We start from the raw sequence: 27,973 nt of genomic DNA on the forward strand, positions 1-27,973 counted from the left end.
CTATTTTACAAGGCCATAAAAACTAATAATACCTTTTGTGATGGGGTCTTTCAGCAATTTTCCATTAATGATTTTCTAGGCTGAACATTTTCGATTGCAACAGCCTAGTAAAAATCGCGTTTTAAACCCGCCCCCTCTAAACAGCGCCAAAATCGCGCACACGGGGTAGGGCAGATGCTCAGCCACGATTCAGGTAGGTTTTGTAACATACCTATTATTAGTTAGATGATGTGTATAAATTGGATCACACTACTCTACGTCTACATCATGTGATGGTCTATTTGAAGAGGTTGATAAAACTCTTATATTGCTTAGTTCTTAATAGAGGTATACTTGTCCTTGGATTTCAGGAGAGAGTTAGCTCTTAGGACTAATGGAATGAAGGGATATGTGGAGAAAGCCGAAACGGGGTGATGATTTTGGATGATCAGCCATGATCATAATGAATGGCGATGCTGGCTCAAAGGGCTGAATGGTCTACTACAGCACCTATTTTCTCTGCCTATGTTTCTATGATACCTTAATATTCGTTCCACTGCTTCAATTTGCTTATCAGTTATTTTCTTCCAAACTGGCCCTTTCTTATATCCCTCGCACCTGATCTGCCTTTGCAAGTGCTTTATCAGAGGATCAACTGTAGCTTGGTAAAACTGGTTTCCCATTCAGGACTGAGGTGAAGAGAAATTCCTTGATGCGGAAGGTTGTAAACTTATCTAATTCAATATCTCAGGTGCTGTGAATGCTCAGACATTGAATAGGTTCAAGGACGAGATTGATTGATTTTAGGATGTCACAGTAATCAGGATCTGAGATGACTGGTTTCGAAAAGATGACTTAAGCTGAAGATTCAATCATGATCTTATGGAATAATGATACAGCATTGAATGATCATAGGATACTCCTGCTTCCGTGTCGAATGATAATATGACAAGTAGATTATATAGGAGTAAACAATAAGCATAAATGGGAAATGTTGGGCATTGTCAACGACATTTGTGAGACAGCAACAGAGTTGATGTTTCAAGTCAAGGACCTTTAATCAGAGCACAAAGGTCAGAAAGTGTATTTATAGCTGTAGAAAGGGACAGTAAGAAATGAGAGAATATCATAGTCATAGTGTCTTACAGCATGGAAATTGGCCCTTCGGCCCAACTTGCCCACACCGGCCAATATGTCCCCTCTACACCAATCCCACCTGCCTGTGTGAAGTTGTCAATGTCGTCAGGGTTGGACGGGAAAAAAAAGCATTAAAACTGAAAGGTACAGCCATAAATGTGGAGAGAGAGGGGAAAAAAGTGTAGTTACTTGAAGTTATTAAATTCATTATTGAGATAGGAGGTATGAAAATTTTTTTTGCAGATATTTTTCAACCGTACATTGAGTATAGTTGGAGTAATAGTAGAGGCTGGGAGACAGAGTGGTATAGAGAACTAAAGTGACAGGACACTAGAAGCACACAGTTACACATGTGATTGAAGATATGTATCCTGCTAGCAGCCGCTAAATCTGTACTTTGGTTGTTCCAGTGAAGAGAATACACTTTCTGAACCTAGAATTCTACAAACTATATTGGAAAAGGTGCAAGTGAATCATTGCTTTACCTGGAAGGACTGTTTAGGATCTTGGATGGTGTATGAAGGGGAGTAGTTGATGGAGGTCAAGACCAGCAAGTCAATGGGGGAACAATCCCTTTGAGATGCTGAAAGAGGAGGGACGAGCAAGGTGTGCCTGATGGAGGAATCCCATTGAAAAGTGACAAAATGATGGATGAGATTTTTTGAATGTGGAGGATGGGGACAAGGGGAATTCTATCCTTAGAGGACACATTGTTGAGAGTAGACAATAGTTGAGGAGGGAGTGGTGCTGAAGAGAAAGGAAGCCATCTGAGATGCCGATGTGTAGGACATCTCATCAGATACAATGCAAACAAAGAAACCAGAAAGGAATGGAATCCTAAGAGCAAGTAGAGTGTAAGGGGGTGTAGTCATGATACTTGTGAGGATTGTTGGCTAACAATGAGAAATGGGAAGCGTGCGGGATGGAAATATTTTAAATTATTTCCTTCAAACCCACTTTGCAGAGCATGGTAGGTTAGTGCTCAAAATTCCCCCTTTAATGCTCTCATGGGAGTTGCTTAATAATTGCCAAAATGCTTGGTAAACATGCCCATTTCCTTGGGATGCTCTTCTTCACAATAGATATTAATGTAGTAATAAATGTGATGCTGTAATTATATACAATGTTAAATACAATCATTTTTATTGCTTCGCAGCCTATCAGCTGAGGAAATGCCGTCCTCCTGTCTCTGTGCCAAATGCAGAGATTTTCTCTGAAGATGAAGAGTTTGTGATAGGTAACTGTCTTAACAAATTTTATCACTAATTTGAAAAGAGTCCTGTTCCTAATAATTTCCATTTGTTAATGTAAAGATAACAAGATTTATCTCGTCGTATCCACTGTTTACTGGTTTATATTCATCCCTCAATTAGTATTACCAACGCAAGGCATCCAGGCAATATCAAGTTGCCATCAATAGTGAAATGTTACATATTAGCTACTGGATTTACATTAAAACAAAGGCAATACTTCAGTGCCTTGAGTTGTGAAAATGGAATTCCTTCTCACCTTAAACGCGAAGCTACTCGGTGTGAAATTAGGACCAGGGTATTTAACTTCCAAGAAATTAATTAACAACAGGGAGATGTGCAGCATGTCAATGATTGCTTTGTTGTGGGTGCAAAATTCAAAACATTCAATTGTATTAGCAGTACAGGATGATGAGTGCAAGGAGTGGCCCTTACACACTTTCCGTTGCTAGGCGTCAGCCTAGCTTGTTTGGGGCTTTATTGTAACATGCCCCAAATAAAACAATAACATTCTAACTTGCAGCGGCACAACAGAATATGTAAACATAGTACTCTGTAAACAATATCACAAATGAAAAAAAGCTCATCACACACACACACACACGCACACACATGCGCACACACACACACACGCACACAGATAACTTTATTCAGCCACAGTCATAAAAAACACAAAATACATGAAACATGAATTAAAGTGAAGAGTGGAAAGGCTTGGGAGATGTTCAAAGATTGGATAGGGGGATATATATATTAAAAAAATACACACATACACATAAAAACATAATAATAATAGTGCAAAAAGATAAGACCAATCACCCAAGTCTATGTCGTTCAGAGGTTACTTGAAGGTTGTGGTATTTAATAGCCTGGTGGCTGTAGGGGAGAGGCTGTTCCTGAACTTGGATGTTAAAATTTTCAGGCTCCTATAACTTCTTCCCCATGACAGGGGTGAAATAAGAGTGTGGCCAGGGTGGCATTAGTCTCTGATGATGTTGGCTGTTTTTCTGAAGCAGCAACTCCTGTGAATTTGTTTGATGGTGGGGAGTTCAGTAGCCGTGATGGACTGGGCAGGTGTTCACCAATGTTTGCAGTCTTCCGTGAATGGGGGGGAGGGGAATTGGGTGATGGGAGGTGTGGAGGGTGGAAAGAGAGGGGGGAAGGATGGATTATTTGATAAGAGAACGCTGACAGTCAGAGGTTGACTCTTGTTTTTGAACAGGGCCACTGAAGGTCACACCAGCACCTTGGTAAGAAAAAAGTTGCCTAGAATTGGGGAACTGGGGTGATTGAGGAGGATCACGTTTAGAAAGTCAGCTGTGAGCAGAGCGAATGGGTGATCTGGGAATCCTGGTGATTTAATCAGGAATTACTGGTTTGATTTATGGGTTGGGGGTTCAATCAGGGAATTGCCAAACAGTCAGGAGTCTGCAGTTCGGGGTGGTAAGGGTTGAAAATAGTGGAAGGAGATGAGATAATGTTGGGTAAGGGCAAGAATAATGTAGGTTAACAGGGGGACCGATCTGAGGAGCGATCACGGCCTTCGGGGTGAGGCTGTCTCCAGAAGCAATGCAATCAACACATGCTTATTTATGGTACGTCATCGTCCACACCTCTCGTTTCCCTTTCCCGTCTGAAGACGGGTCTCGACCCGAAACATCACCAATTCCGTCTCTCCAGAGATGCTGTCTGTCCTGCTGAGTTACTCCAGGTTTTTGTCTATCTTATGGAGAGAGTGGCTCCAAAATGTGCACTTTAGAGCTGTGTGACTTAATTTCCCAAGAAACTGATGGGGACATCTCCAGGGAAAATACATCATCGTTCCATGTGCAGTTGATGTAGATACCGTATCATCAACATAAGTACAGTTTGGGGTCCAAAGTGTAAATAGCTTGTTCTAAGCTTCTTCCAGTCCAGTTTCAGTCAAAATTCACTGAGTCAAGCACTTGCGCAACTAATCTTTATTTTGACAAAACACAATTACAATTCCCACTACTATACCTAATCACCGTGGGTTTGATCCTCATTTCTGCCTGATCAAGCCCTCTTTAGCCTCGCTCAAGCAGAGACACTCCAGAAGGTCACGCAGTCCTAGGCGTTCTCCCAAAAGATCAACACAGGACCTCAGGGGAACGGTCTTTTTAAGTTCTGCGAACCTTGAGGGGTCGAACCACATGGGGGTGGTCTCTTTACAGTCCAATAACAGATATCGATTAACACAGTACATGATAGACATTTCCCTAACCCAATAATACAGTGACCAATACAATGTATTCAAACCATGCTTATGAAAGGAAGCAAACATAGCAACATTTGCCTAGATATTCAAGAATCTCAGACAAGGCTCAATACTTAATCCAATCAACATCTAGCAAAGTAAAGCTTTGCAACAATATGTACAATGTGTATGTCTGGTTTGCATTCATCCAATCCATTCCATGCAATTTGCACCTAATTGGCAGGATCTGCAGATGTTCCATTCTCTTCCTGCAGCTCTTGTCTAGGCTCTACACATTTAAATTGACCAAATGGCCTAGCAGCCCAGAAGCCTTTACTTAATTTCAGTGTCCTGGCCTCTCTAATTTGGCCAAGAATTAACAAAAGCACCAGGTCACTTTTTTACTGTGGCACAATTCAGCCTTTAAGTTGTCAAAATTCAGCCAATGGAAAGAAATACATTGCAAGGAAATTTATCTGCCATATCTCGTTACTTACCTGCTGTCCAAGGGTACAAGATTCATGGTCTTTTGAACAGAATTGACCATGCAGCACATCACAGGAACCGGCCCTTTGGCACACGGTGTCTGTGCCTAACATGATAACAATTTAAACTGCAGAACTGCCTTCCCATAGTCAATATGCCTCAATTCTTTGCCTGTTGAAATGGGGTTAGGAGGGAGAGATAGATCAGCCATGGTGAAGTAGACTTCATGGACCGATTGGCCTAATTCTACTATTCCTTATGATCAGTGGCCCACAAATGAACATGGAGAATGCAATAAAATCTCATTGGATTCTAGCCAGCACAGACATTTGGTGGACAACACACATTTCACACAGTGTGCCCGCACTGAAACCCCTAGCCCTGCAAGTCTGTCCCCTCTGGTTGTGTTGCATTGCCTCCAGTCATTTGTTATACACAGATTTAAAGTGTACTGTTTTGTCAGTGGATGTGGTATATCTGGACTTCCAGAAGGCTTTCGACAAGGGCCCACATAAGAGATTAGTATACAAACGTAAAGCACACGGCATTGGGGGTTCAGTATTGATGTGTATAGAGAACTGGCTGGCAAACAGGAAGCAAAGAGTAGGAGTAGGGTCCTTTTCACAATGGCAGGCAGTGACTAGTGGGGTACCGCAAGGCTCAGTGCTGGGACCCCAGCTATTTACAATATATATTAATGATCTGGATGAGGGAATTGAAGGCAATATCTCCAAGTTTGCGGATGACACAAAGCTGGGGTGCAGTTTTAGCTGTGAGGAGGATGCTAGGAGACTGCAAGGTGACTTGGATAGGCTGGGTGAGTGGGCAAATGTTTGGCAGATGCAGTATAATGTAGATAAATGTGAGGTTATCTATTTTGAATGCAAAAACAGGAAAGCAGACTATTATCTAAATGGTGGCCGACTAGGAAAAGGGGAGATACAGCGAGACCTGGGTGTCATGGTACACCAGTCATTGAAAGTAGGCATGCAGGTGCAGCGGGCAGTGAAGAAAGCGAATGGTATGTTAGCTTTCATAGGAAAAGGATTTGAGTATAGGAGCAGGGAGGTTCTACTGCAGTTGTACATGGTCTTGGTGAGACCACACCTGGAGTATTGCATACAGTTTTGGTCTCCAAATCTGAGGAAGGACATTATTGCCATAGAGGGAGTGCAGAGAAGGTTCACCAGACTGATTCCTGGGATGTCAGGACTGTCTTATGAAGAAAGACTGGATAGACTTGGTTTATATTCTCTAGAATTTAGGAGATTGAGAGGGGATCTTATAGAAACTTACAAAATTCTTAAGGGTTTGGACAGGCTACATGCAGGAAGATTGCTCCCGATGTTGGGGAAGTCCAGGACAAGGGGTCACAGCTTAAGGATAAGGGGGAATCCTTTAAAACCGAGATGAGAAGAACTTTTTTCAAACACAGAGAGTGGTGAATCTCTGGAACTCTCTGCCACAGAGTGTAGTCGAGGCCAGTTCATTGGCTATATTTAAGAAGTAGTTAGATGTGGCCCTTGCGGCTAAGGGGATCAGGGGGTATGGAGAGAAGGCAGGTACGGGATACTGAGTTGGATGATCAGCCATGATCATATTGAATGGTGGTGCAGGCTCGAAGGGCCGAATGGCCTACTCCTGCACCTAATTTCTATGTTTCTATGTCTCTGTTTTTTCTTCAGGGAACTGTGTACCTGAGACATGGAAATAACACAATTTATGGCAACAGGATGCTTTGATGATTTGGTTCAGGGGTTCATCTAAAATGTAGCAGATCTAGTTACATAGTACTATGTTTCCTCTCGTGGGACAGTCTAGGATCAGAGGCCATAGAATAAAAGGACATGCCTTCAGAAAGGAGATACGAAGGAATTTCTTTAGACAGAGGATGGTGAATCCATGGAGGCCAAGTCAATAGATATTTTTAAGGCGGAGATTTACAGATTCTTGATTTGTACAGGTGTCAGGGGTCATGGAGAGAAGGCAGTAGAATAATAATAATAATAATAAATGTTTATTTGCGGGCGCCTTTCTAAGTCTCAAGGCCACCTTACAGAAAATTAACAAGAGAGAAAAAACATATAGTCGGAGTAAAATAAATAATAAGGACATCACCAATACACAAATTAAAGACAGAATTCGCTCCAAAGACAAAAAATCAAAAACACAATGTGAAGAGAGAGCAGCGGCAGCTAAAGCGCGCCAGCGTCCACTCTCCCTTCCGACAGCCATCTTGGACACAAACTAACATATTCACATTACACACAAAAAATCATCCCCCCACAATGGATACCACTGTGGGGGAAGGCACAATGTCCAGTCCCCATCCCCAGTTCTCCCAAAGTCAGGCCTATTGAGGCCTCCGCTATTGCCTCTACGGAGGCCCGATGTTCCTGGCCGTTCTGGCCGGGTGGTGTTGCCCCGGCGTCGGGAGAGTCCTTTCAGCGGCTGGGCCACCTGGAACGGCCGCTTCCTAACTGGGGACCGCGGCTTCCGAAGCCAACAAGGCCGCGCCGGTTTGGAGCTCCCAGGCTCTCGATGTTAAAGTCGGCGCCGCCCGCTCCGCTCCGCAGACCCGCAGCCCGGAAGTGTTGATCTCGGCGGTCACAGCTCACCAGAGCTCCAGCGCGTCGACCCAGGCAAGGCATCGCCCGCTCCACTCCGCGATAGCACTCCAACGCTGTGCCGCCACCGAAGCCGAGGTGTTGGTCGGTCCCGCCAGGAAACGGCGCTCCACTCCCACTGGTAGGCCACGAGGACGGGTCGACGGGGCAGCCCGGAGCAAAAGCTGCCTCACCGACCAGGTAGGGACCTAGAAATATCATTACCCCCTACCCCCCACATTAAAAAGACTATCTCTCCCACAAACAGGGCACAGGACTAACTAAAACTGCAAAAAAAAAAGTGAATTAAACGGACGGCTGCTGGTTAGCAGCCGTTCCCCAAGATGGGGAGATTGAAGAGAAAGGGAAGGAGAGTTGCGTGATTTGCTGAACACACACAAAGAATTCTATTGAATAGAATTGGGTTGGAATTTGGAAAACTGGGCAAGAATTCATGACATGCTTTTCATTTTCTACACCACGTCTATTGTGTGATGAGTAATAAATCTCTTTTATATCCCACACAGGTGACATTATTAAGTACCAGTGCCTGCCTGGGTTTACACTGCTTGGAAATGAAATATTAACTTGTCGTCTGGGAACACACCTCCAGTTTGAAGGACCACTTCCATCCTGTGAAGGTACAAAGAAAGGTGCATGTGAATTCTCCCTCCTATGTGGCTCTAGAAGTGGTGTCATTTTTTTTTTACATTTTATATTTTGTTTTGTTGTAGGGGGTGACTATTTAGCCCCTCGACCCTATGCCAGTTCATGGTGCACTCCCAACAATTCCAATGTCCCACAATTTTTTGGTGGTGGCACAGTGGGCGCAGTTGTAGAGTTGCTGCCTTTCAGCGTCAGGGTCCTGGGTTCAATCCCGACTATGGGTGCTGTCTGTATGGAGTTTGTACGTTCTCCCCGTGACCTCATGGGTTTTCTCCGAGTTCTTTGATTTCTTCCCACACTTCAAAGACGTACAGGTTTGTAGGTTAAATGGCTTGGTACAAGTGCAAATTGTCCCTAATGTGTGTAGGGCAGTGTAAATGTGCGGGGGAACGTTGGTCGGTGCAGACTCTGTGGGCCGAAGGGCCTGTTTCCGCGCTGTATCTCTAAACTAAACAAAACTATTCTGTCTCACGTGCCCATCAACTGCTCCAATTCGCTTGGTGCCGCCTACACTGATGACAATAGAGCGGTCACTCAACCTACCACTATGTCCTTGAGCTGTGGGAGGAGGCCAGAGCTCCAGGGAGAAATTCCTGAGGTGACAGGTAGAACTGCACACAGACTGCACCCAAAGTCAAGCTGAACAGGGTTGCTGGAGATCTGAGGCAGCAACTCAATGCCCTGCACTGCTATGCCACCCTTACACTCACTAGTTTGTTTACGTTTAGTTGGGGTTATATGTTATCTGTTCAGTAGGAGACTGAAGAGACTGCAGATGCTGGAATCAGGGGAACAAATTATCTGCTGGAGGAATAGCATTTGTGGAGTGGAAAATAATTGACAACATTTCAGGTCGAAACCCTCCGTCCGTAGTCAAAGACTCGTGGAGTAATTCAGTACAAAAATAGGCCCGTTTTCCCAACCTACGGCTTAAATGATGAACCTGGCTCACATTAGCTTGGGACTTAAACCAGAATGAGAATTAATCTATGCGCTAGATCGCGGAACAGTTTGTGGGAATATTTTATGTGTACCCTTCCACCCCTTCTTTCTCCATCCCCACTTCACACCCAGGTTTTCTTAGGCAACTGCATAGCTATCGTGGAGGGTGACTGGATTTAAATCAGTGGTCAATGGCTTTATGCAATCTCCGAACACTGCACTGATTGGGAAATATGCAGGCAATGTTTTAAATGAAAGCTAATGAAAGGAGATGTGTGGGGGAAGTTTTTTTATACAGAGAATGGTGGCTGGCTGGAACGCACTGCCAGGTGTTGAAGAGGCTTTTAGTTAGGCAAATAAATATGCAGAGATGAAAGGATATTTGATTAGTGCAGGTGTCATGGTTTTTGGGCCCTATATTCGCTGGAGTTTGGAAGAATGAGAGGGAACCTCATTGAAATGTGCAGAATAGTTGGATAGAGTGGATGTGGAGGATATGTTTTCACAAGCGGAAGAGTCTAGGACTAGAGGTTATAGCCACAGAAATAAAGAATGTTCTTGTTGGAAGAAGATAAGGAGGAATTTCTTTACTCAGAGGATGGTGAATCTGTGGAATTCTTTGCCACAGAAGGCAAAGTCAGTGCATATTTTTTAAGGCAGAGATTCATTCTTGATTAGTACGAGTGTCAGGTTATGGGGAGAAGGCAGGACAATGGGTTTAGGAGGAAGAGATAGATCAGCCATGATCAAATGGCATAGTAGACTTGATGGGCCAAATAGCCTTATTCTACTCCTATTACTTATGATCTTATGTAAAAGTAGGAGAATGGGGTTGAGAGGGAAAAATGAATCAGCCATGATTGAACAGCCGAGCAGATGGGCCGAATGGTCTAATACTGCTCTTATAACATAAACATATATGGGTTACATGCAGGCAACAGGCAGTTTGATTTGGCATCATGTTTGGCACAGACATTATGGGCCAAAGGGCCTGTTCCTGCGTTGTACTATTTTATATTCTCTGAAAGTGTAGATAAACCATCTTAATGATGTTTTTTTAAAGTACATTTCACCAATTTAGGTTTTTTTGTAGGTTAGACATTGGGGCTTAACGCAGCACCTTTCAACGCACTAAAAATGGCTGCAATCCAATATCTAGGCAACTGTATTTAGTGATATCGACCAGAAGTACATTTTAGACAGATGATGCTGAAGCTAAGCCACTGCAGGGCTGCCAAGATCCAATGGGAGAATAATCATCATCTATTGCACAACACTGCCACCTATTGCTAATTGTCAGGAAATGCATGAAGCCAAAGATCAGAGCCCACGAGAATGTGTCCTCCAACTGTTTTGAATGCAAATGCTTAGCATGTTCATTGGTTATCTGAGCAGATTTAGACCATCAATCCTATTCGCCATTCAATTGTGGCTTTTTCATCATTTGCATTCACTGGAGCATTAAAGAAAAGGGTGAAACAAAAGTGGGGTAAATAGAGTCTAATTGACTTTAAGATATAACTCCAAGCAGCCCTTGCTCTCCCTCTCTCTAAATCCCCTCCCCCTTCCCAGTTCTCCAACCAGTCTTACTGTCTCTGACGGTACACAAAAATGCTGGCGAAACTCAGCGGGTGTAGCAGCATCTATGGAGCGAAGGAAATAGGCAACGTATCGGGCCGAAACCCTTCTTCAGACTGAAACCCTTCTTCAGACTTCCCTACCATTCCTTGACCTCACCATCTCCATCGCAGGGGACAGACTTCTGAAATACCTCCGTTACATTGACGACTGCTTTGGGGCCACCTCCTGCACCCACACACAACTGACTGACTTCATCCACTTCACCACCAACTTCCATCCGGCACTCCAGTACACCTGGACCATTTCCGACACTTCCCTGCCATTCCTTGACCTCACCATCTCCGTCGCAGGGGACAGACTTCTGACCGACATACACTATTTATTTAATATCTCCTTACTGTCTCTGACTACATTTTATCTCTGTACCGCCCACTCCCCTGACATCAGCCTGAAGAAGGGTCTCGACCCAAAACGTCACCCATTCCTTCTCTCCAGAGATGCTGCCTGTGTCGCTGAGTTACTCCAGCATTTTGTGTCTGTTTCGATCTAAACCAGCATCTGCAGTTCTTTCCTACACCAGATATAACAAAATTGATATAAAATTGTTTAGTTATTCTTTCAGAAACACGATTAAAGTTTTGTACATTTTTAAAAGTTATATATTAGATTAAATATGTGAATCTTGATTCAAGCCCAGCTTTCTTCAAACCAGCATGAAATAACTTTGAGTTGTTTACTTTAAAGAGCAAGTCCACAGTTCTTAAAAAAAAATACGTTAAATCAGCATTAAATTACCATTAGTTGAATATTAAAAGGATGGCCAATACTGATGAAGTAAGAAAGTCTGTGTCACACATCATGAGTTTGAACACATGCAGATGAAGACAGCGACAAGGAGTTTACTGCAGAGCTGGAGCCTGCCCAACCTAATGCCTGATCCAGAAGACAATTACAATATATGATTACAACAAAGAAGAGTTAGTTTCAATTGGATGTGTGATGGCCATAAAAATATAAGCATAAATATTCTCTGAAGAAATGTCAGTACACGGCACGGTGGCACAGTGCTAGAATTGCTGCCTCACAGCGCCAGAGACTCTGGCTCGATCCTGACCATGGGTGCTGCTTGCACGGAGTTTGTACGTTCCTCCCATGACACACGTCGGTTTTCTCCGCATGCTCCGCTTCCCTCCCCCACACTCCAAAGACTTACAGGTTTGTAGGTTAATTGACTTGGTATATAATTGTAAATTGTCCGTAGTGTGTGTAGGATACTGTTAGTGTGTGGGGATTGCTGGTCAGCATGGGCTCGGTGGGCTGAAGAACCTGTTTCTGTGCTGTATCTCTAAACTAAACCAAAACGGGAATGTTTCTACAAATCAATCTCAAAATGTGTTGAAAATTTAATGAGCCTACACACATTAATTGTGGTGAACTCATCACATCGGAAACATGCAGCCTGGTCGCTGCATTGATGTCAATATTTAGATATTACTTGACCACAAGGGTATAATGTAGCTGGAACAACCTTGGACAATCATTTCTATAAATGAATCTGACTTTGGAATCACTAACGGATGGCAGGACTTGGAAGGGGATAGGCTACGAGGACTTAGGATGATTCAGTGGTGAAGCTTTTGGAAAGGAGGAGAGATGGTTCCTGGAAGCTTTTTAGCTCCAGGTTTGGAAGCCAAAGGAGCATATAATGCTGGAGTGTCAAAAGCCAAGTGACACAAAGCCAAGTGTCGAGCCCCGAGGACTAGGATGTGATGCCACGGTAGTTCAATAACCCTATGGAGTGCCAGGACCAGTGAATACATTGTCAAGTACACCACCCACCTGTTAAAGAAACACTCTGGGAGCACTGTTGGTACATCGTTCACCAAACAACAAGCTCCAACATTCAGGACTCAGATGATGCATACATATGCTCCAGCATGCCCAATGTACAGTTGCAAACCAGACACCCATATTTCACAGCCTGTGCACGTCCAGCCATTTAAGCATAACAACCACATCTCCCGAATGGATTGCATGCTTGTAAATTGGGCACCTCATTCTCCTCCATCAACAAGGTGGCATAAATTAGTTGGATGCGACTGGAAATTGAGATGTCATAACCCCTCAGGAAATGGTGCTAACCAATGCTGGGATGACCATTACTCTGGCTGCAATGGAAGTTGGGCATAATCCATCCTAGCTGAAGATATCCTCTTAACTGAACTAATCCGCCTTTACACAGCCCACATCCTCTCTAAACTTTGTTCTTTCCTGATCTAATTCCTCTTTCCTGAATCAAGGGATATGGGGAGAAGGCAGGCACGGGTTATTGATTGGGGACAATCAGCCAAGATCACAATGAATGGCAGTGCTGGCTTGAAGGGCCGAATGGCCTTCTCTAGCATCTATGTCTCTATGTTTCTAACCCTATTCAGGCAACAGGATTAGCTGGAGTACTGAGCTCCAAAATGGCAGCATCACCGTCAAATACACAGTGGGTATTAATTACTGTCATCAATCTGTTTGCTGTTTTAATGGTTAGTGGGCATTCACTGTGTCTGAGTTGAGGATCTCATCAATTTGCACACTCTGAATAATATTTTAGACCATTAATGGTAACTGAGCCCAATTTTTTGTTCATCCTCTTCTCCATTCCTCACTTTCAGCGCAGGGATTTAGAGATGAACAATAATTAGATTATATTGATTCCTTATCCTAAGTGTCAAGTGGCCATTGTCTGACTGACGAGTTAACTACAAAAAAATCACCACTGTTATAATCTACTTATTATAAAACAAATTGACCACATTCAGTAAAAACCGAGGTGAGGTGTTGTTTTCCACGGATCAGCAGTCAAGTGCTTGGATGAGATTGATTCTGCTCATTTTGTACTGGGAGGTTTTCAACTAATGTCACTTTATAAATGCCTAAAGGTAATTGCATTGCCAGAATGTTCTAATGAGAACTGCAGTCTCTTTAATGACAAAAAAACAGCCAGCCAACATGGAAATGACAGATCTGAAATAGGGATATAAATGTTTTTGTCATTAGTGAGAGACTTACATGCACGAAGCACATTATCACAATCTCAGATAAATGCTTCAATTCCCTCAAAAAACTTTCAGAAATCAACTATTGAACAGCAGTACACTTGAGACATTAAATACACCCTATGTTGACCTTGGAATAGTACCAGTCCTTTGCACATGATTGTGAAATGCAAGCTGGCTTTATAATGGAAACATGTTTAATAGCCTTGTAAAGATATATAATGAGAATAATTATAGAAACATAGAAACATGGAAAATAGGTGCAGGAGTAGCCCATTCGGCCCTTCGAGCCAGCACCGCCATTCAATATGATCATGGCTGATCATCTAAAATCAGTTCCCCATTCCTGCTTTTTCACCATATCACTTGATTCCTTTAGCCCTAAGAGTTAAATCCAATTCTCTCTTGAAAATATCCAGTGAATTGGCCCCCACTGCCTTCTGTGGCAGAGAATCCGACATATTCACAACTCTCTGGGTAAAAATGGTTTTCCTCATCTTAGTTCTAAATGGCCTACCCCTTATTCTTCAACTGTGACCCCCTGGTTCTGGAGTCCCCCAACATCTGAAACATTTTTCCTGCATCTAGCCTGTCCAATCCTTTAAGAAATGTTTACGTTTTTATAAAATTCCCTCTCATCCTTCTAAATTCCAGTGAATACATGCCCAGTCAACCCATACTTTCATAATATGTCAGTCCCGCCATCCGGGGAATAAACCTGGTGAACCTACCCTGCACTCCCTCAATAGCAATAATGGCCTTCCGCAAATTAGGAGACCAAAATTGTACACAATACTCCAGGTGCGGTCTCACTAGGGCCCTGTAGTAGGACAACTGCAGTATGAATTCCTTGCTCCTAAACTCAAATCCTCTCGCAATGAAGGCCAACATGCCATTAGTTTTCTTCACTGCCTGCAGTACCTGCATACTTAATTTCAGTGACTGATGTACAAGCACACCCAGGTCTCATTACACCTACCCTATTCCTAATTTGACACCATTCAGCTAAGAATCTGCCTTCCTGTTCTTGCCACCAAAGTGGATAATCTCACATTTATCCACATTATATTGCATTGACCATGCATCTGCCCATTCACCCAACCTATCCAAGCCTCATAGCTTCCTCCGCGCAGCTCACACTGCCACCCAGCTTTATGTCACCCGCAAACTTGGAGATGTCACATTTAATTCCCTCGCCTAAATTGTTAATATATATTGCAAATGACTGGTGTCCCAGCACTGAGCCTTGCGGCACCCCACTAGTCACTGCCTGCCTTTCTGAAAAGGACCCGTTAATTCCTACTCTTTGCTTCCTGTCTGCCAACCAGTTCTCTACCCATGTCAATTCCCTACCCCCTATACCATGTGCTGTAATTTTGCACACTAATCTCTTGTGTGGGATCTTTTCAAAGGCTTTTTGAAAGTCCAGATAAACCACATCCACTGGCTCTCTCTTACCCATTCTACTTGTTACATCCTCAAAGAATTCCAGAAGATTAGTCAAGCTTGATTTCCCCTTTAAAAATCCATGCTGACTTTGACCAATCCTGTCACTGCTTTCCAAATGCGATGCTATTACATCTTTAATAATCGACTCACCTTCTCCACTGCCGATGTAAGCCTAACTGGTCTATAATTCCCCATTTTCTATCTCCCTTCTTTCTTAATAAGTGGTTACATTGGCTACCTTCCAGTCCACAGGAACTGATCCAGAGTCGAGAGAACATTGGAAAATGATCATCAATTCATCCATGGTTTCTGGGGTCACCTCCTTGAATACTCTGGGATGCAGACCATCAGGCCCTGGGGATTTATCTGCCTTCAGCCCCAACAGTTTACCTAACACCATTTCCTGACAAATGTTAATTCCCTTCAGTTCCTCCCTCCCACTAGATCCTCGGTACCCTGGTATTTCTGGGAGATTGTTTGTGTCTACCTTAGTGAAGACAGAACCGTTCAACTTCTTGTTTCCTTGTTGCCCATTATAAATTCACCTGTCTCTGATTATAAGGGACATACATTTGTCTTAACTAATATTCTCTTTTACATATCTATAAAAGCTTTTACAGTCAGTTTTTATATTCCTCACAAACTTTCTTTCATGTTATTTTTTTCTCCCTTTTTAATTAACACCTTTGTGCTCCTCTGTTGAGTTCTAAACTTCTCCCAGTCTCTGCTGCTTCCTCTGTCCAACTCATATGCCTCTACCTTGCATTTAACACTATCCTTGATTTCCCTCATTCGCCACTGTTGAGCCGCCTTCCCCTTTTTATTTTTTTTGCCAGACAGGGATGAACAATTTTTGGAGTTCATCCATGCGGTCTTTAAATCTTTGCCATTGCATCTCCACCGTCTATCCTTTAAATATAATTTGCCAGTCTACCCAGCCAAGTCCCATCTAATCCCTTAAAAGTCTCCTTTCTTTAAGTTCAGGACCCTAGTCTCTGAATTAACTGTGTCACTCTCCATCCTAATGCAAAATTCCACCATATTATGGTCATTGTTGCCCAAGGAGCTTTGCACAACAGGATCGCTATCTGATTCTTCCTCATTACACAATACCCAGTCTAGGATGGCCTGTCCTCTAGTCGGTTCTTCTCCATATTGGTTTAAAAAACCATGCCGTATCCATTCCAGGAAATCCTCCTCCTCAGCGCTGTTACAAATTTAGTTGGCCCAATCTATATGTAGATTAAAGTCACCCATGATAACCGCTGTACCTTTGCTACACGCATCCCTAATTTCTTGCTTGATGCTATATCCAGTCTCCCTACTGCTGTTTGGTGGTCTGTATACCACTCCAACAAGCGTTTTCTGCCCTTGGCTATTTCGCAGTTCTACCCATACCACATCAAAGTTAATGTCTCTCCTTGCTATTGCATTAATCTCCTTTAACCAGCAATGCCACCCCACCACATCTTCCTTTCTGTCTATCTTTCCTGAATATTGAATACTCCTGCATGTTTAGTTCCCGACCTTGCTCACCCTGGAGCCATATCAACAATATCATTTCCCTTAAAATTAACTGCGCATTCAATTCATCCAACTTATTACAAATGTTCCTCACGTTAAAGGGCCTGTCCCACTTATGCGACTTTTTCGGCGACTGCCGGCACCCGTCATAGGTCGTTACATGTTGAAAATCCAGTGGCGACGAGAACAAGGTACGACTCTTTGGGCGACTACTAACGACCATACAGGCTTCACCCCACGACATGTCGCCAGGGTGTCGCGTGTATGGTCGTGGGTAGTCTCCTCAGTTGCCCAAAAGCTTTGTAGCGTCCTTCTGGTCGCCGCTGAATTTTCAACATGTTGAAAATTTTCGGCGACCTATGACGGGTGCCGGCAGTCGCCGAAAAAGTTGCGTAAGTGGAACAGGCTCTTAAGGCAGAAAGCTTTCAGGTTTGTTTTTCTTATCTCCTTTCGACCTTTTGCTTTGGTCCTCCTTTTATGGCCCTGTGTCTCGTTGCATTGGTTCCCATCCCCCTGCTCTGTTAGTTTAAATGTGACCTTTCCTACAGTCTCTTCCCCATTAACTGTACGCAAACGCATCCACGTTGTTGATTCCACCCCCATTATGAAATAAAATGAATGAAAGCCGTCTTTTACTTCTGAAATTAGTTCTTAACTGTGATTTGTGACGCTTACTCTATAATTATTAAGACCATGGAGCTTTTTATTAAAGATAGCCTTTTTCTTGCAATTATTAGAATACCTTGAACTTTCAATTTTTTTCGCTCTTTTCCTTTCACTCTTTCTCTCTCTCGCTCATTTTCTGTCTCGCTAATTTTCTTTCCTGCTCATTTTATCTTGTTTATTTTCACTCTCTCACCTCTTACTTCTCTCTTCACTTTATCTTCTCTCTTTCTCTCTCTATCTCCTCTACCTCTATCTTTTCTCTCCCTTTTCTCATATTTTTTCAGTGCATTTTAGAGAGTTCAAGGGTTGTATGTTTTCCACTCTCTAATGCTCTCATCTGCATTTTTCCATCTCCTTCAACCTGCTTCATGTGTCTGCTTTTCTGTTGAGTTACGTGTTTGTTATGTTCTTGTTTCATTTATGTTCTTGTTTCTTTCTCTGTTATTTTCAGTGCACATCTCTCCCTTCTTGCCCTGTCTTTTTTTCCAGTAACAGATGTGAGCAACACGGCTATTTGTTGGTGGTAGAGGTCATCTGTATATTCAATAAATGAAAAACTAAATCTGGTCTGACATACTATACCTACTTTTCTGATATTCCAGCTTTATCCCTCATGGTTTGGAGATGCATCTTATTCACGGCAAATATTTTTGTCATGTATCCTGCAATTGCTACATGAAGCCCCAGATGATTTGGTATCACCCACTACGCAGTAGACACAACTCAGTGTGTACAGTATGAGCTTTACACAAGCAAATGGAGAGAATGGCCTGAATGCATTTATGTCACAATTTCTCTATGAAGATAGACAATGCAACACAGTAAATCTTCCAAACATCTGGTTGAGGCTGGATGCTTTTTGAACAGTAAAATTCCATTATGCCATGAAGGCACCTATTTTCAGCTCCATATTGAACCAAGGTAAAATAAGCAACATGACTGATGAAGTTCAAAGGGTTTCATTTTGCACCTATTCCCTGTGTGACTTCAAATGACGCGACTTATTTCTTGGGAAAGTTGAGGAGGGGTAAACAAGTAATTTGCGAATGATTCAAAAGGTCATGCTATAAATAACTGATCAAGGTTCACCGATTCCATGAAATACCCAGTCTGTGCATCCAGTAACAGTTGTCAAATGCTGTGATTTACTTGCACAGATTACTTAGCTATGCTGCAGCAGGCATTTTCTGTCGCTCCTGCTGACTGTGGTGTATTTGTGGCCATCTCGGATCAAAGCATAATAGAAGATGACAGTAACTTGGGTTGATCTGTGCTGCAGATTGAATTTCAGCTGAGTGCCTCACAGAAACATAGAAAATAGGTGCAGGAGAAGGCCATTTGGTCATTGTGATCATGGCTGATTACCCACAATCAGTATCCCGTGCCTGCCTTCTCCCCATATCCCTTGATTCCACTAGCCCCTAGAGCTCTATCTACAGTAACTCCCTTTTAAATTCATCCAGTGAATTGGCCTCCACTGCCTTCTGTGGCAGAGAATTCCACAAAATCACAACTCCCTGGGTGAAATAGTTTTTTTTCCTCAAATAATATCAGGCCTGGAAATTGTATATGAACATTGCTGAAACACTGGTGGTACCTGAAACTGTGAAATATGATAGCATCTGATGCAAAAATGGTCTGAGGACTGACATACCAAAGCAGAAATAAAATATGGTGTAGAAGGTTGCCAGATTCTTACAATATGAGAATATTAATATGATATTTATGTTACTAAACAAGTCATTTAGCAGTGAATAGTGTAGGCTCATAATCTGATGTCATTAGTTAATACCCTATCACTGCAACTTTAGAATTTCATTTCAATTATATAAATATGGAATAAAGAAATCTTGTATTACTGGCAGTGGTCATGAAATTTTGAATAATTGCAGTTAAAAAATAATTTAGTTCATTCGTATCTTTAAGGGGAGGGAATCTGGTGCCTAATCTCAAAAAAAGACGCAAAGTGCTGGAGTATCTCAAAGGGTCAGGCCGCATTTCTGGAGAACATGGATAGGTGACATTTTGGGTCGGGAACCTTCTTCAGACTGGTGCCTTATCTCATCTTACCTGTAGAAACCCGCTTCAAACTGATTGACTATTTACTGATACTGTTAATAGTTGCAGCTTTTTGCTCAAATCCAGAATAAATAAAATGCATTAAGCAAGGAACTGTAATTATTCACACTTATATTAGTTTAATCAATTCATCAGAACTGAATTTCAGAAGCAGCATACTCGGTGCACTGACCAAGAATATATTTCAATTCAATTAATTTTAATTTTTACATTAGAAAATACTAAGTTGTGTCAAAGCATTGTATTTAAACATTGGAATGGCTCAGCTTATTTATAAGAAAAGGCATTTGGGGCATTTCCCATGAGATTCTCAGTGTATAAAATCGCCTGTCATGACATTTTCACTCTGCTGCCTTGATAGATAGACTGACAGTTCCGAGTTAGTCTGCAGCAAAATGATTCTGTCTGGCCAAAACCAAAAATCAGTGCCTGGGCTCCTCCTGTGAAATAAGTGCCCATCCACTAATTAATTTTGTGATATAGGGCCTTCAGTTCCTCTGAGTGGTTCCTTGGGGATGTTTGGTTTCTTCCCATACTCCAAAGACATGCAGGTTTGTAGATTAGTCGGCTTGGTTTAAATGTAAAATTGTCTCTAGTATGTGTAGGGCAGTGTTAATGTGCAGGGATCACTGGTCGGTGGACAGAAGGTCCTGTTTCACTAAACTAATCTAAATTATTTTATCGAATCAAAGTGATGTGATTTGATGTAATTTATATTTTGCTTATTTGATGCAGCACATTGCCCAATGAACGAGATCCTCATGGATTCCTCAGGAGTCATCGTAAGTCGAGGTTTCCCAGGAAATTATCGACATTTCCAGGCCTGCTCATGGATTATTAAAGTGGATCCAGGCTACAACGTTACTCTTCAGATTGAATACTTTCAGAGTGAACGACAGTTTGACGAACTGGAAATATATGACGGTAAACTAATAATTCACAATATTAATACTAACCTGCTGTCGATATGTTGCACATGTACATTTTATAATGGAACCTTATTTTGTTCTTACTTTTTCTTCTCTGGTCGAAAATAATATTTTCATAAGCTTTGGTTTAAGAGACATTAATCCCCCATTACATCCCTCATATTGGATAGTTATATGGACGGGAAGGGAATGGAAGGTTATGGTCTGAGCGCAGGTATATGGGACTAGGGGAGAATATGAGTTCGGCACGGACTAGAAGGGTCGAGATGGCCTGTTTCCGTGCTGTAATTGTTATATGGTTATTATATGGTTATTATTCCATGAATCCAGCTGTTATCAAGCTGTTCAATACCAGAACAATCAGAAAAATATTTGATCATGATGCAAACTAATGTCTTTATGTCTATTCTCAGAGGTGTGAAGGTCCTGCTTCTGATTTCACTTCCATTTCTCTGTCGCAGCCCAGGAAGAGGGCGATTCTTATTACCACTTTACTTACTTTTGAACCACATCCTAATATTGTAATTGTTCATAAGTTATAAGTTACAGGAGCAGAATTAAACCCATCAAGCCTACTCCAACATTCAATCATGGCTGATCTATCTTCCCCTCTCAACCCCATTCTCCTGCCTTTTCCCCATAACTCCTGACACCCGTACTAGTCAAGAACCCGTCAATCTTCACCTTAAAAATATCCATCTATCCACCACCCTCTGACAAAATTAATTCCACCTCATCTCCTTTCTAAAAGTACGTCCTTCTGTTCTGAGGCGATGGTCGCTGGTCCTCGACTCTCCCACTAGTGGAATCATCCCCTCCAATAGTAACTGAAAACCAAAGGTATTAGGCTATTTTGTCAATATCAATCAATGCAGTGAATTTACTCACTGCATTTTAGGAGAAATTGATTCATTGTATTGTCAAGCAGCATCCCTAGTGTTGGGGAATCAAGAACCTGAGGACACGGGTTTAAGGTGAAAGGAGAAAGATTTAATGGGAACTTGAGTGGCAACTTTTTCACTCAGAAGATGGTAGGTATATGGCCCACCAAGTCCATGCTGACCATCCATCACCCATACCCTCATTCTATGTCCCACACACAAGGGACAATTTACAGAAACCAATTAACCACAAACCTGTACGTCTTTGGGATGTGGGAGGAAACTGGAGCACCTGGAGAAAACTCATGTGGTCACAAGGAGAATGTACAAACTCCATGCAGACAGCACCCATAGTCATGATCGAACTCGGGTCACTGGCACTGTAAGGCAGCAACTCTACCGCTACACCACCGTGCCACCTCCATGAAGACTTAGTCTTCACATTTTCCTCAGTCAATTACTTGAAAATCAAGGTTATGATGATTAACATTCAGTTTGTTGAAATTTGCATTTAGATTATTCTTTTAAATCTACAGAGTTCTGGCATTAAAAACATTGAATCAAGAGAATAACATGCATTACCTGTCAAAACATGCTTTTTCCATGTCTCCACTTTGAGACCTTCTGTTTCAGCCATCACATTTTCACTGTGCCTTTTGATATATTATGCATATGCCACTTGAAACAGCATGGTACAAAATTAATCTAGAGTGTCTGAGTGCAAGTGTAGTAGGTTGCTTCATTACATGAAAAGCCAGGTGATGTGTGTGAATTCTTAACTCAAATTTTGATGTTATCAACAGGTCCCTCGAGTCAAAACCCACTGCTCATCTCCCTCAGTGGCAACTACACATCTCCAATAACGGTAGTCAGCTCGGGCAACAAGGTTTACCTCCGCTGGTCATCTGACCATGCCACCAACCGGAAAGGATTCAAGATAAATTATTCAGGTCAGTAGCTCAATGGATATAGTCATTGAATGTCACCTTGCACTTTAGTACAAACAACAGAATGTAGCAGAGGGATACCAACAAGAAAAAACAAATTAAATGCAGTTAAATAGAAACTGTGTGTTCTCATTTGCCTTAAATTCCACTTTACTGCCTGCCGCTACAATTTCAACGGCAGTTAGTCGTAAATGTGGGTTTGTTTGTAACACCAGTGACAATGTTTTTTTACAAGAGGGCGTTCTTTTAGAGCGGAGGTTAGGAGGAACCTCTTTAATCAGTGGGTAGTTAATCTGTGGAACTCATTGCCACAGAGGGCTGTGGAGGTCAAGTCAGTGGATATTTTTAAGGCAGATATTGACAAATACTTGATTAGAACGGGAATCAAGGGTTATGGAGAGAAGACAGGAAAGTGGGGATTAGGAGGCAGGGATCAGCCATGATTAAATGGCGAAGTAGAATAGATGGGCCGAATGGCATAATTCTACTATAACTTGTGAACTTGTGATGAATAGAAAGTTGGTGAAAATAGCAGTGTTCAAAAACAACACCCTTCATTTACTTTCTCAAATGCAATAAGAACGGTTATTCCTCACTCAATATTTAACGCAAAAAGAAGTTCAAACAGAACATATAATAAATGGCCAGATATATATTTTGGTAATCTTCAGTGGTGTACAATTTGAAAACAGGCTCCAGTTAGATATTTTTGGCTATTTAACAATGTTAACACCCCCATCCCCCCCCACCTCCATCAACCAAACACACACAAACCCTCTTATTCATTGCTCATTCATAGAATGAGATGTCCAACACAGAAACAATGGGATGATACACGACCAGAATCATCTCCAAGATCACTACTGGAAGTGTTGGCATTAAAAAAAACTCACTGACAAAATGAAATTACTTTGGGACGTTCGGTGGCCAGTTTTGATAGGTTCAATCCATGTCAGGAAATGTGTCGGACATCCACTATATTTGGTGAGAAATTATTGAACTAGGACATTGGCCATTGTGTGTAAAGAGAAGGCATTTGAATAAACTTCAATTGATGTATTTAGCCAACCAAGAGACATTTGTTGCTTTTGTCTCAACCTAACCCATTTGATATCAAATTGTGGAAGCTGAGGAATAAAATAAGGAAGTGTGCAGTCATGCAGAACTGATAATTCTTCATTTAATTATGCAGGATATTTTAATTGTGCCTGAACCATCTTCTCCCATTTAAAGAAATTGGTTGTTTGATGTGTTTATTTTTCCAATAATCTTGGTTTGCGGATCTGGTAGATAAAGGATTACATGTCTGCGGAAGGGTCATGACCCGGAACGTCGCCTATTCCTTCTCTCCATAGATGCTGGCTCACCCGCTGAGTTTCTCCAGCATTTTTTGTCTACCTTCGATTTTTCCAGCATCTGCAGTTCCTTCTTAAGCATGTATTACAGCCAGCAAGTTCACATAAAAGTAGGTGCGACCCAACTTGATCATACTCATCTGATAACAAATAATAAAATAAGTGGTGATAACAAATATATTTGTTAAAATGCAGAACCTATAGAATTGGAATCACTGTTTTCTCTTCATCTCTTCACTCGGATTATCTTCCAAATAAAGAGGTTCCAGTTCCATAACTGGAAGAGTACCATGAATCTGACTAACAGTTCAACCAAAATGTGACCAATACAGTTGCTATATGTAAAAAAAAAGGATGCTTTCCTTGAAGTTATTTTTTGCCAGTCAAGAATCTCTCATGAGAGACGGGATCTGATGAGGTCCTTTCAGCCCGCTTGTGACATTCAAAATAACCATGGATAAATTGATCTTGACCTCAGCTCCACTCTCCTGCCATTCTCTATAACAATTGGTTTCCGTATAGACTAAAAATCTCCTTATATATTTAATACCACTGAATCCATTTCAGTTGCCTGATAACTGATGGGAAGAAAAGATTGTTTACAGCAGCATCACCAGAATGTCAACTCAGATTACACACTGAAAATAAATTAAACATAATATTGTTGATAACCTAAACTATAATGTTGATACTATTGCTCTGTGGCAAAATTAGGAATGACAACGTCATTTAACATATTGGAAATGTATTGATCATGTGGTTTCCATCTAAGCTTCATTTTTCTTATGATAGTAATAATTGTTTTACATTTAGAGTCATGGTTTGGAGCTTTTTAGAGTTTTACCCATTGGTGTTCAGTGGTGCCATAGTTTCAAATAGCATGAACAAGTATAATTAATGGATTGGTTTTCAACAAGTTTTTAACGAAGTCAAGAATGAGATGAAATATAGCAATAGGTTGTGATGTTTGCTTGGCTCGACATACAGGCTGTAAAAATCTGGACGGTTTACCTCCTGACTTCCACACACAACCTGAACACAGAGCATCATTATCTCAACCAGATGGGAGACATTACCAGCCTTACTTCATAACTGAATAGAATATGGCACAGTGGCATGGCAGTAGAGTTGCTGCCTTACAGTGCCAGAGATCCGGGTTTGATCTTGACTATCGGTGTTGTCTGTAGGCAGTTTGTGACTTGCATGGGTTTTCTCAGGGTGCTCTGGTTTCCTCTCACACTCTAAAGACTTGCAGGTCTGTAGGTTAATCGGCTTGGTATAATTGTAAATAGGGCCTAGTGTGTGTCGGATAGTGTTAGTGTGCAGTCTGCGCAAACTCGGTGAGCCAAAGGGCCTATTTTTCACGGAATAGAATAGAATTTTAAAAATTGCCTTGTTTCATGAAATAGAATGGGATTTAACACAATAGGTGTCAAGCTTGATCTGGGGAAACATGCACATATAATCCCCCCCGTCTCCCCCGTCCCCCGTCAGAATTCTGCTGTCCTAGCTTCCTGTACTCTGCAATTATAAATATAGAACATAAATAGTCTTATAGTTTGTGCTGAAACAGAGAAATGTATAATATCGAAGAATCAACAGAAATCTACTGCATTGTATTTTGGGGGGAATTGCAGAAAGATTTGAAGATTCTATTTAGAAACGCTGAAACTGAATGGGAAGACAGAAAATTGATCTGGCAATCAGCAAGGAAATCAATAAAAAAATTAATGTATGAAGAAATTCCAGCTTTAATTTATCTTCACAGCAGTAATAGCTATATTAATAGCCTGCCTATACCCTGACTGGGGTTGGGTTATAGTTAAATATTATTCACTGGCTTTATTAGCATTTTTTAGGTCACGTTATCACCTTAGTTATTTCCATGCGTTTGCATTCCTAAATTTTATACCAGGATGAGTTTGTGAGGATAAATTAATCCATCTTCCTTGCCCCCCACCGTTCCTGGCAAGACAATCCTGCAGTCTTATCCATGTTTCAGATATCAATGTAATTGTTCTGTGCTGATATCTAAAGCTGACATAAGCACAAGGACAAAGCCATTAATCTGCAGTATTAGTGTGTGCAGCAATGTGAGATGAGGCCGGGAGAAAGTCTTTCACTGGTCGATAGCAATTCCACATTACAATGTCACAGCTGCTATTAACAAGCCTTTTAAACACAACGTGGTGATCAGACCAGTGCTAAAACAATGCTTGCTGATGCTTGAAGCTGCAAAAACTAAAACAGATGATGAGCAACATCAAAGCCTGGTACCACTGGATCCCTTTTAGATACAGAGGATTGAAGGAGAATATGTCTCAGTACATCAATTCATATTTTGCCTTTTGTTTAGAAATATCCTAGAGTTCCACAAAATATTAATAGTTTCCAAACCTTCAGACCAGGAATAGACATCATGACCAAACAAATGCTGAAAATGTTTGCTCCAGAAATGTGACTTCCCATCACCAATTGTACTTAAGGAGTTCAGAAGGAGTTAACAAGTTGCCTTCTTGAACTGTGTTGGAAGAAAACTGCAGATGCCGATTTAAACCGAAGATAGACACAAAATGCTGGAGTAACTCAGCGGGACAGGCTGCATCTTTGGAGAGAAGGAATGGGTGATGTTTCAGGTCGAGACATTGCATCAGAAGTCCATATGCCTTCTTGAACTGCTGTTATTTTTCTGTAAGAGTTAGTCTTCGGGTAATTAGGCCGTGACGTTGAATATATAGTAATATATTCCTGGGCAAGTTAGCGGGTGATGGAGATAAAGGGGGTTAGGGAGATCAAAGAGGGTTAGGGAGAGCAATACAGAAATTAATTTTTACCAGATGTATCAGACCAAATATTAAATTGGAAGCCAATGCTGAGACTGACAGTGGTAATCCTAAACACAGTTGCATTTGTCATTCTAAAGCTATCCCTCCTGATTCCCAACCTAAGTCCAGTAACAAGCACAGAGATCTCATTGACTTCCTTGTCACTAAAGGTCTGTGCATCCTGTCTTTGCCCTGAACCCATATCATGCTTCAGATTCTTTCATTTCTTCCCTCATGCTATTTCCAAGTTTGTCATGTCTATGTGATCCACTTCTTTCTCCAATCACACTATTCCCACACTGCTGCTACCCATTTATTTTACCTTATCGATTTTCTGATGTTGGTAACAATTCTCTCTCTTCAAAATACCCATTACCTCTCCATCCTTGCAAAAACTGGTCCATCTCTAATCTATCCTTTTTCCCCAAAAGGTATCAAACTTGCTGTGGTCTCTCACATCTGCAGGCATAATTCCCGATGCTTAAAATTTTGAAGTAGTTGAATGCCCTTGTGAGTGTACCAGTTCACATAGTCCCAGATGTCAATGATCTGATCATGACAATAGTAACTCGTTATGTTTCTTCATCTGAATATGCCCATTGCCAAGATAGGCCATGCCACTTTCCGTTTGGGCTTGTCGACTGTTGTCTAGTTGAATAGGAACACATCGTCTGGTTCCGTTTTCATCCAGAGAGTTGTAGTCAGGGCATCATCTGCATGACCTTCTGTCCCTGGTTTCACTTCATTGCTTCTTACAGCTCCCCAGGGTCCATCCCTGCTCCTTTCTATTTATTTTCTTCAGAAATATCATTGAACATTCAGTGTCAGGTCTTGTCTGTGCTCTGTTAACATGCATCAACACCTCACCATTGCCCATCTGAACACGTCTGCTATTTCTGAGTTGTCAGCTCACTCATCAACAACTGCTACTCAATAAGCCAAGCTTCCTCCATCTATACAGTGCCCCCCATAATGTTTGAGACAAAGACCCATCATTTATTTATTTGTCTTTGTACTCCACAATTTGAGATTTGTAATAGAAAAAATCACATGTGGTTAAAGTGCACGTTGTCAGATTTTAATAAAGGCCATTTTTATACATTTTGGTTTCACCATGTAGAATTTATAGCTGTGTTTATAGATAGATGGGGCAAGGAGCTCCTTCTGCAGTTGTACAAGGCCCTGGTGAGATCACACCTGGAGTATTGTGTGCAATTTTGGTCTCCTAATTTGAAGAGGGACATTCTCGCTATTGAGGGAGTGCAGCGTAGGTTCGCCAGGTTAATTCCCGGGATGGCTGGACTGACATATGATGAAAGAGTGGATCGACTGGGCTTATATTCACTGGAATTTAGGATGAGAATGGATCTTATAGAAACATATAAAATTATTAAGGGATTGGA

At 41.7% G+C, this 27,973-nt stretch overlaps 1 protein-coding gene across 1 annotated transcript in view; it reads left to right on the forward strand.

Moving 5' to 3' along the window:
* The window catches only part of csmd2 (CUB and Sushi multiple domains 2), a 577,487-nt gene that overhangs the window by 404,778 nt on the left and 144,736 nt on the right, over nucleotides 1-27,973 (forward strand). Inside the window, 4 exon segments of the mRNA XM_055656152.1 lie at nucleotides 2,273-2,353; nucleotides 8,204-8,317; nucleotides 20,369-20,557; nucleotides 22,247-22,393. Coding sequence (XP_055512127.1) covers nucleotides 2,273-2,353; nucleotides 8,204-8,317; nucleotides 20,369-20,557; nucleotides 22,247-22,393 — 531 coding nt within the window.

This window comes from Leucoraja erinacea, chromosome 26 (genome assembly GCF_028641065.1).
Source record: "Leucoraja erinacea ecotype New England chromosome 26, Leri_hhj_1, whole genome shotgun sequence".
NCBI classification, from domain to species: Eukaryota; Metazoa; Chordata; class Chondrichthyes; order Rajiformes; family Rajidae; genus Leucoraja; species Leucoraja erinaceus.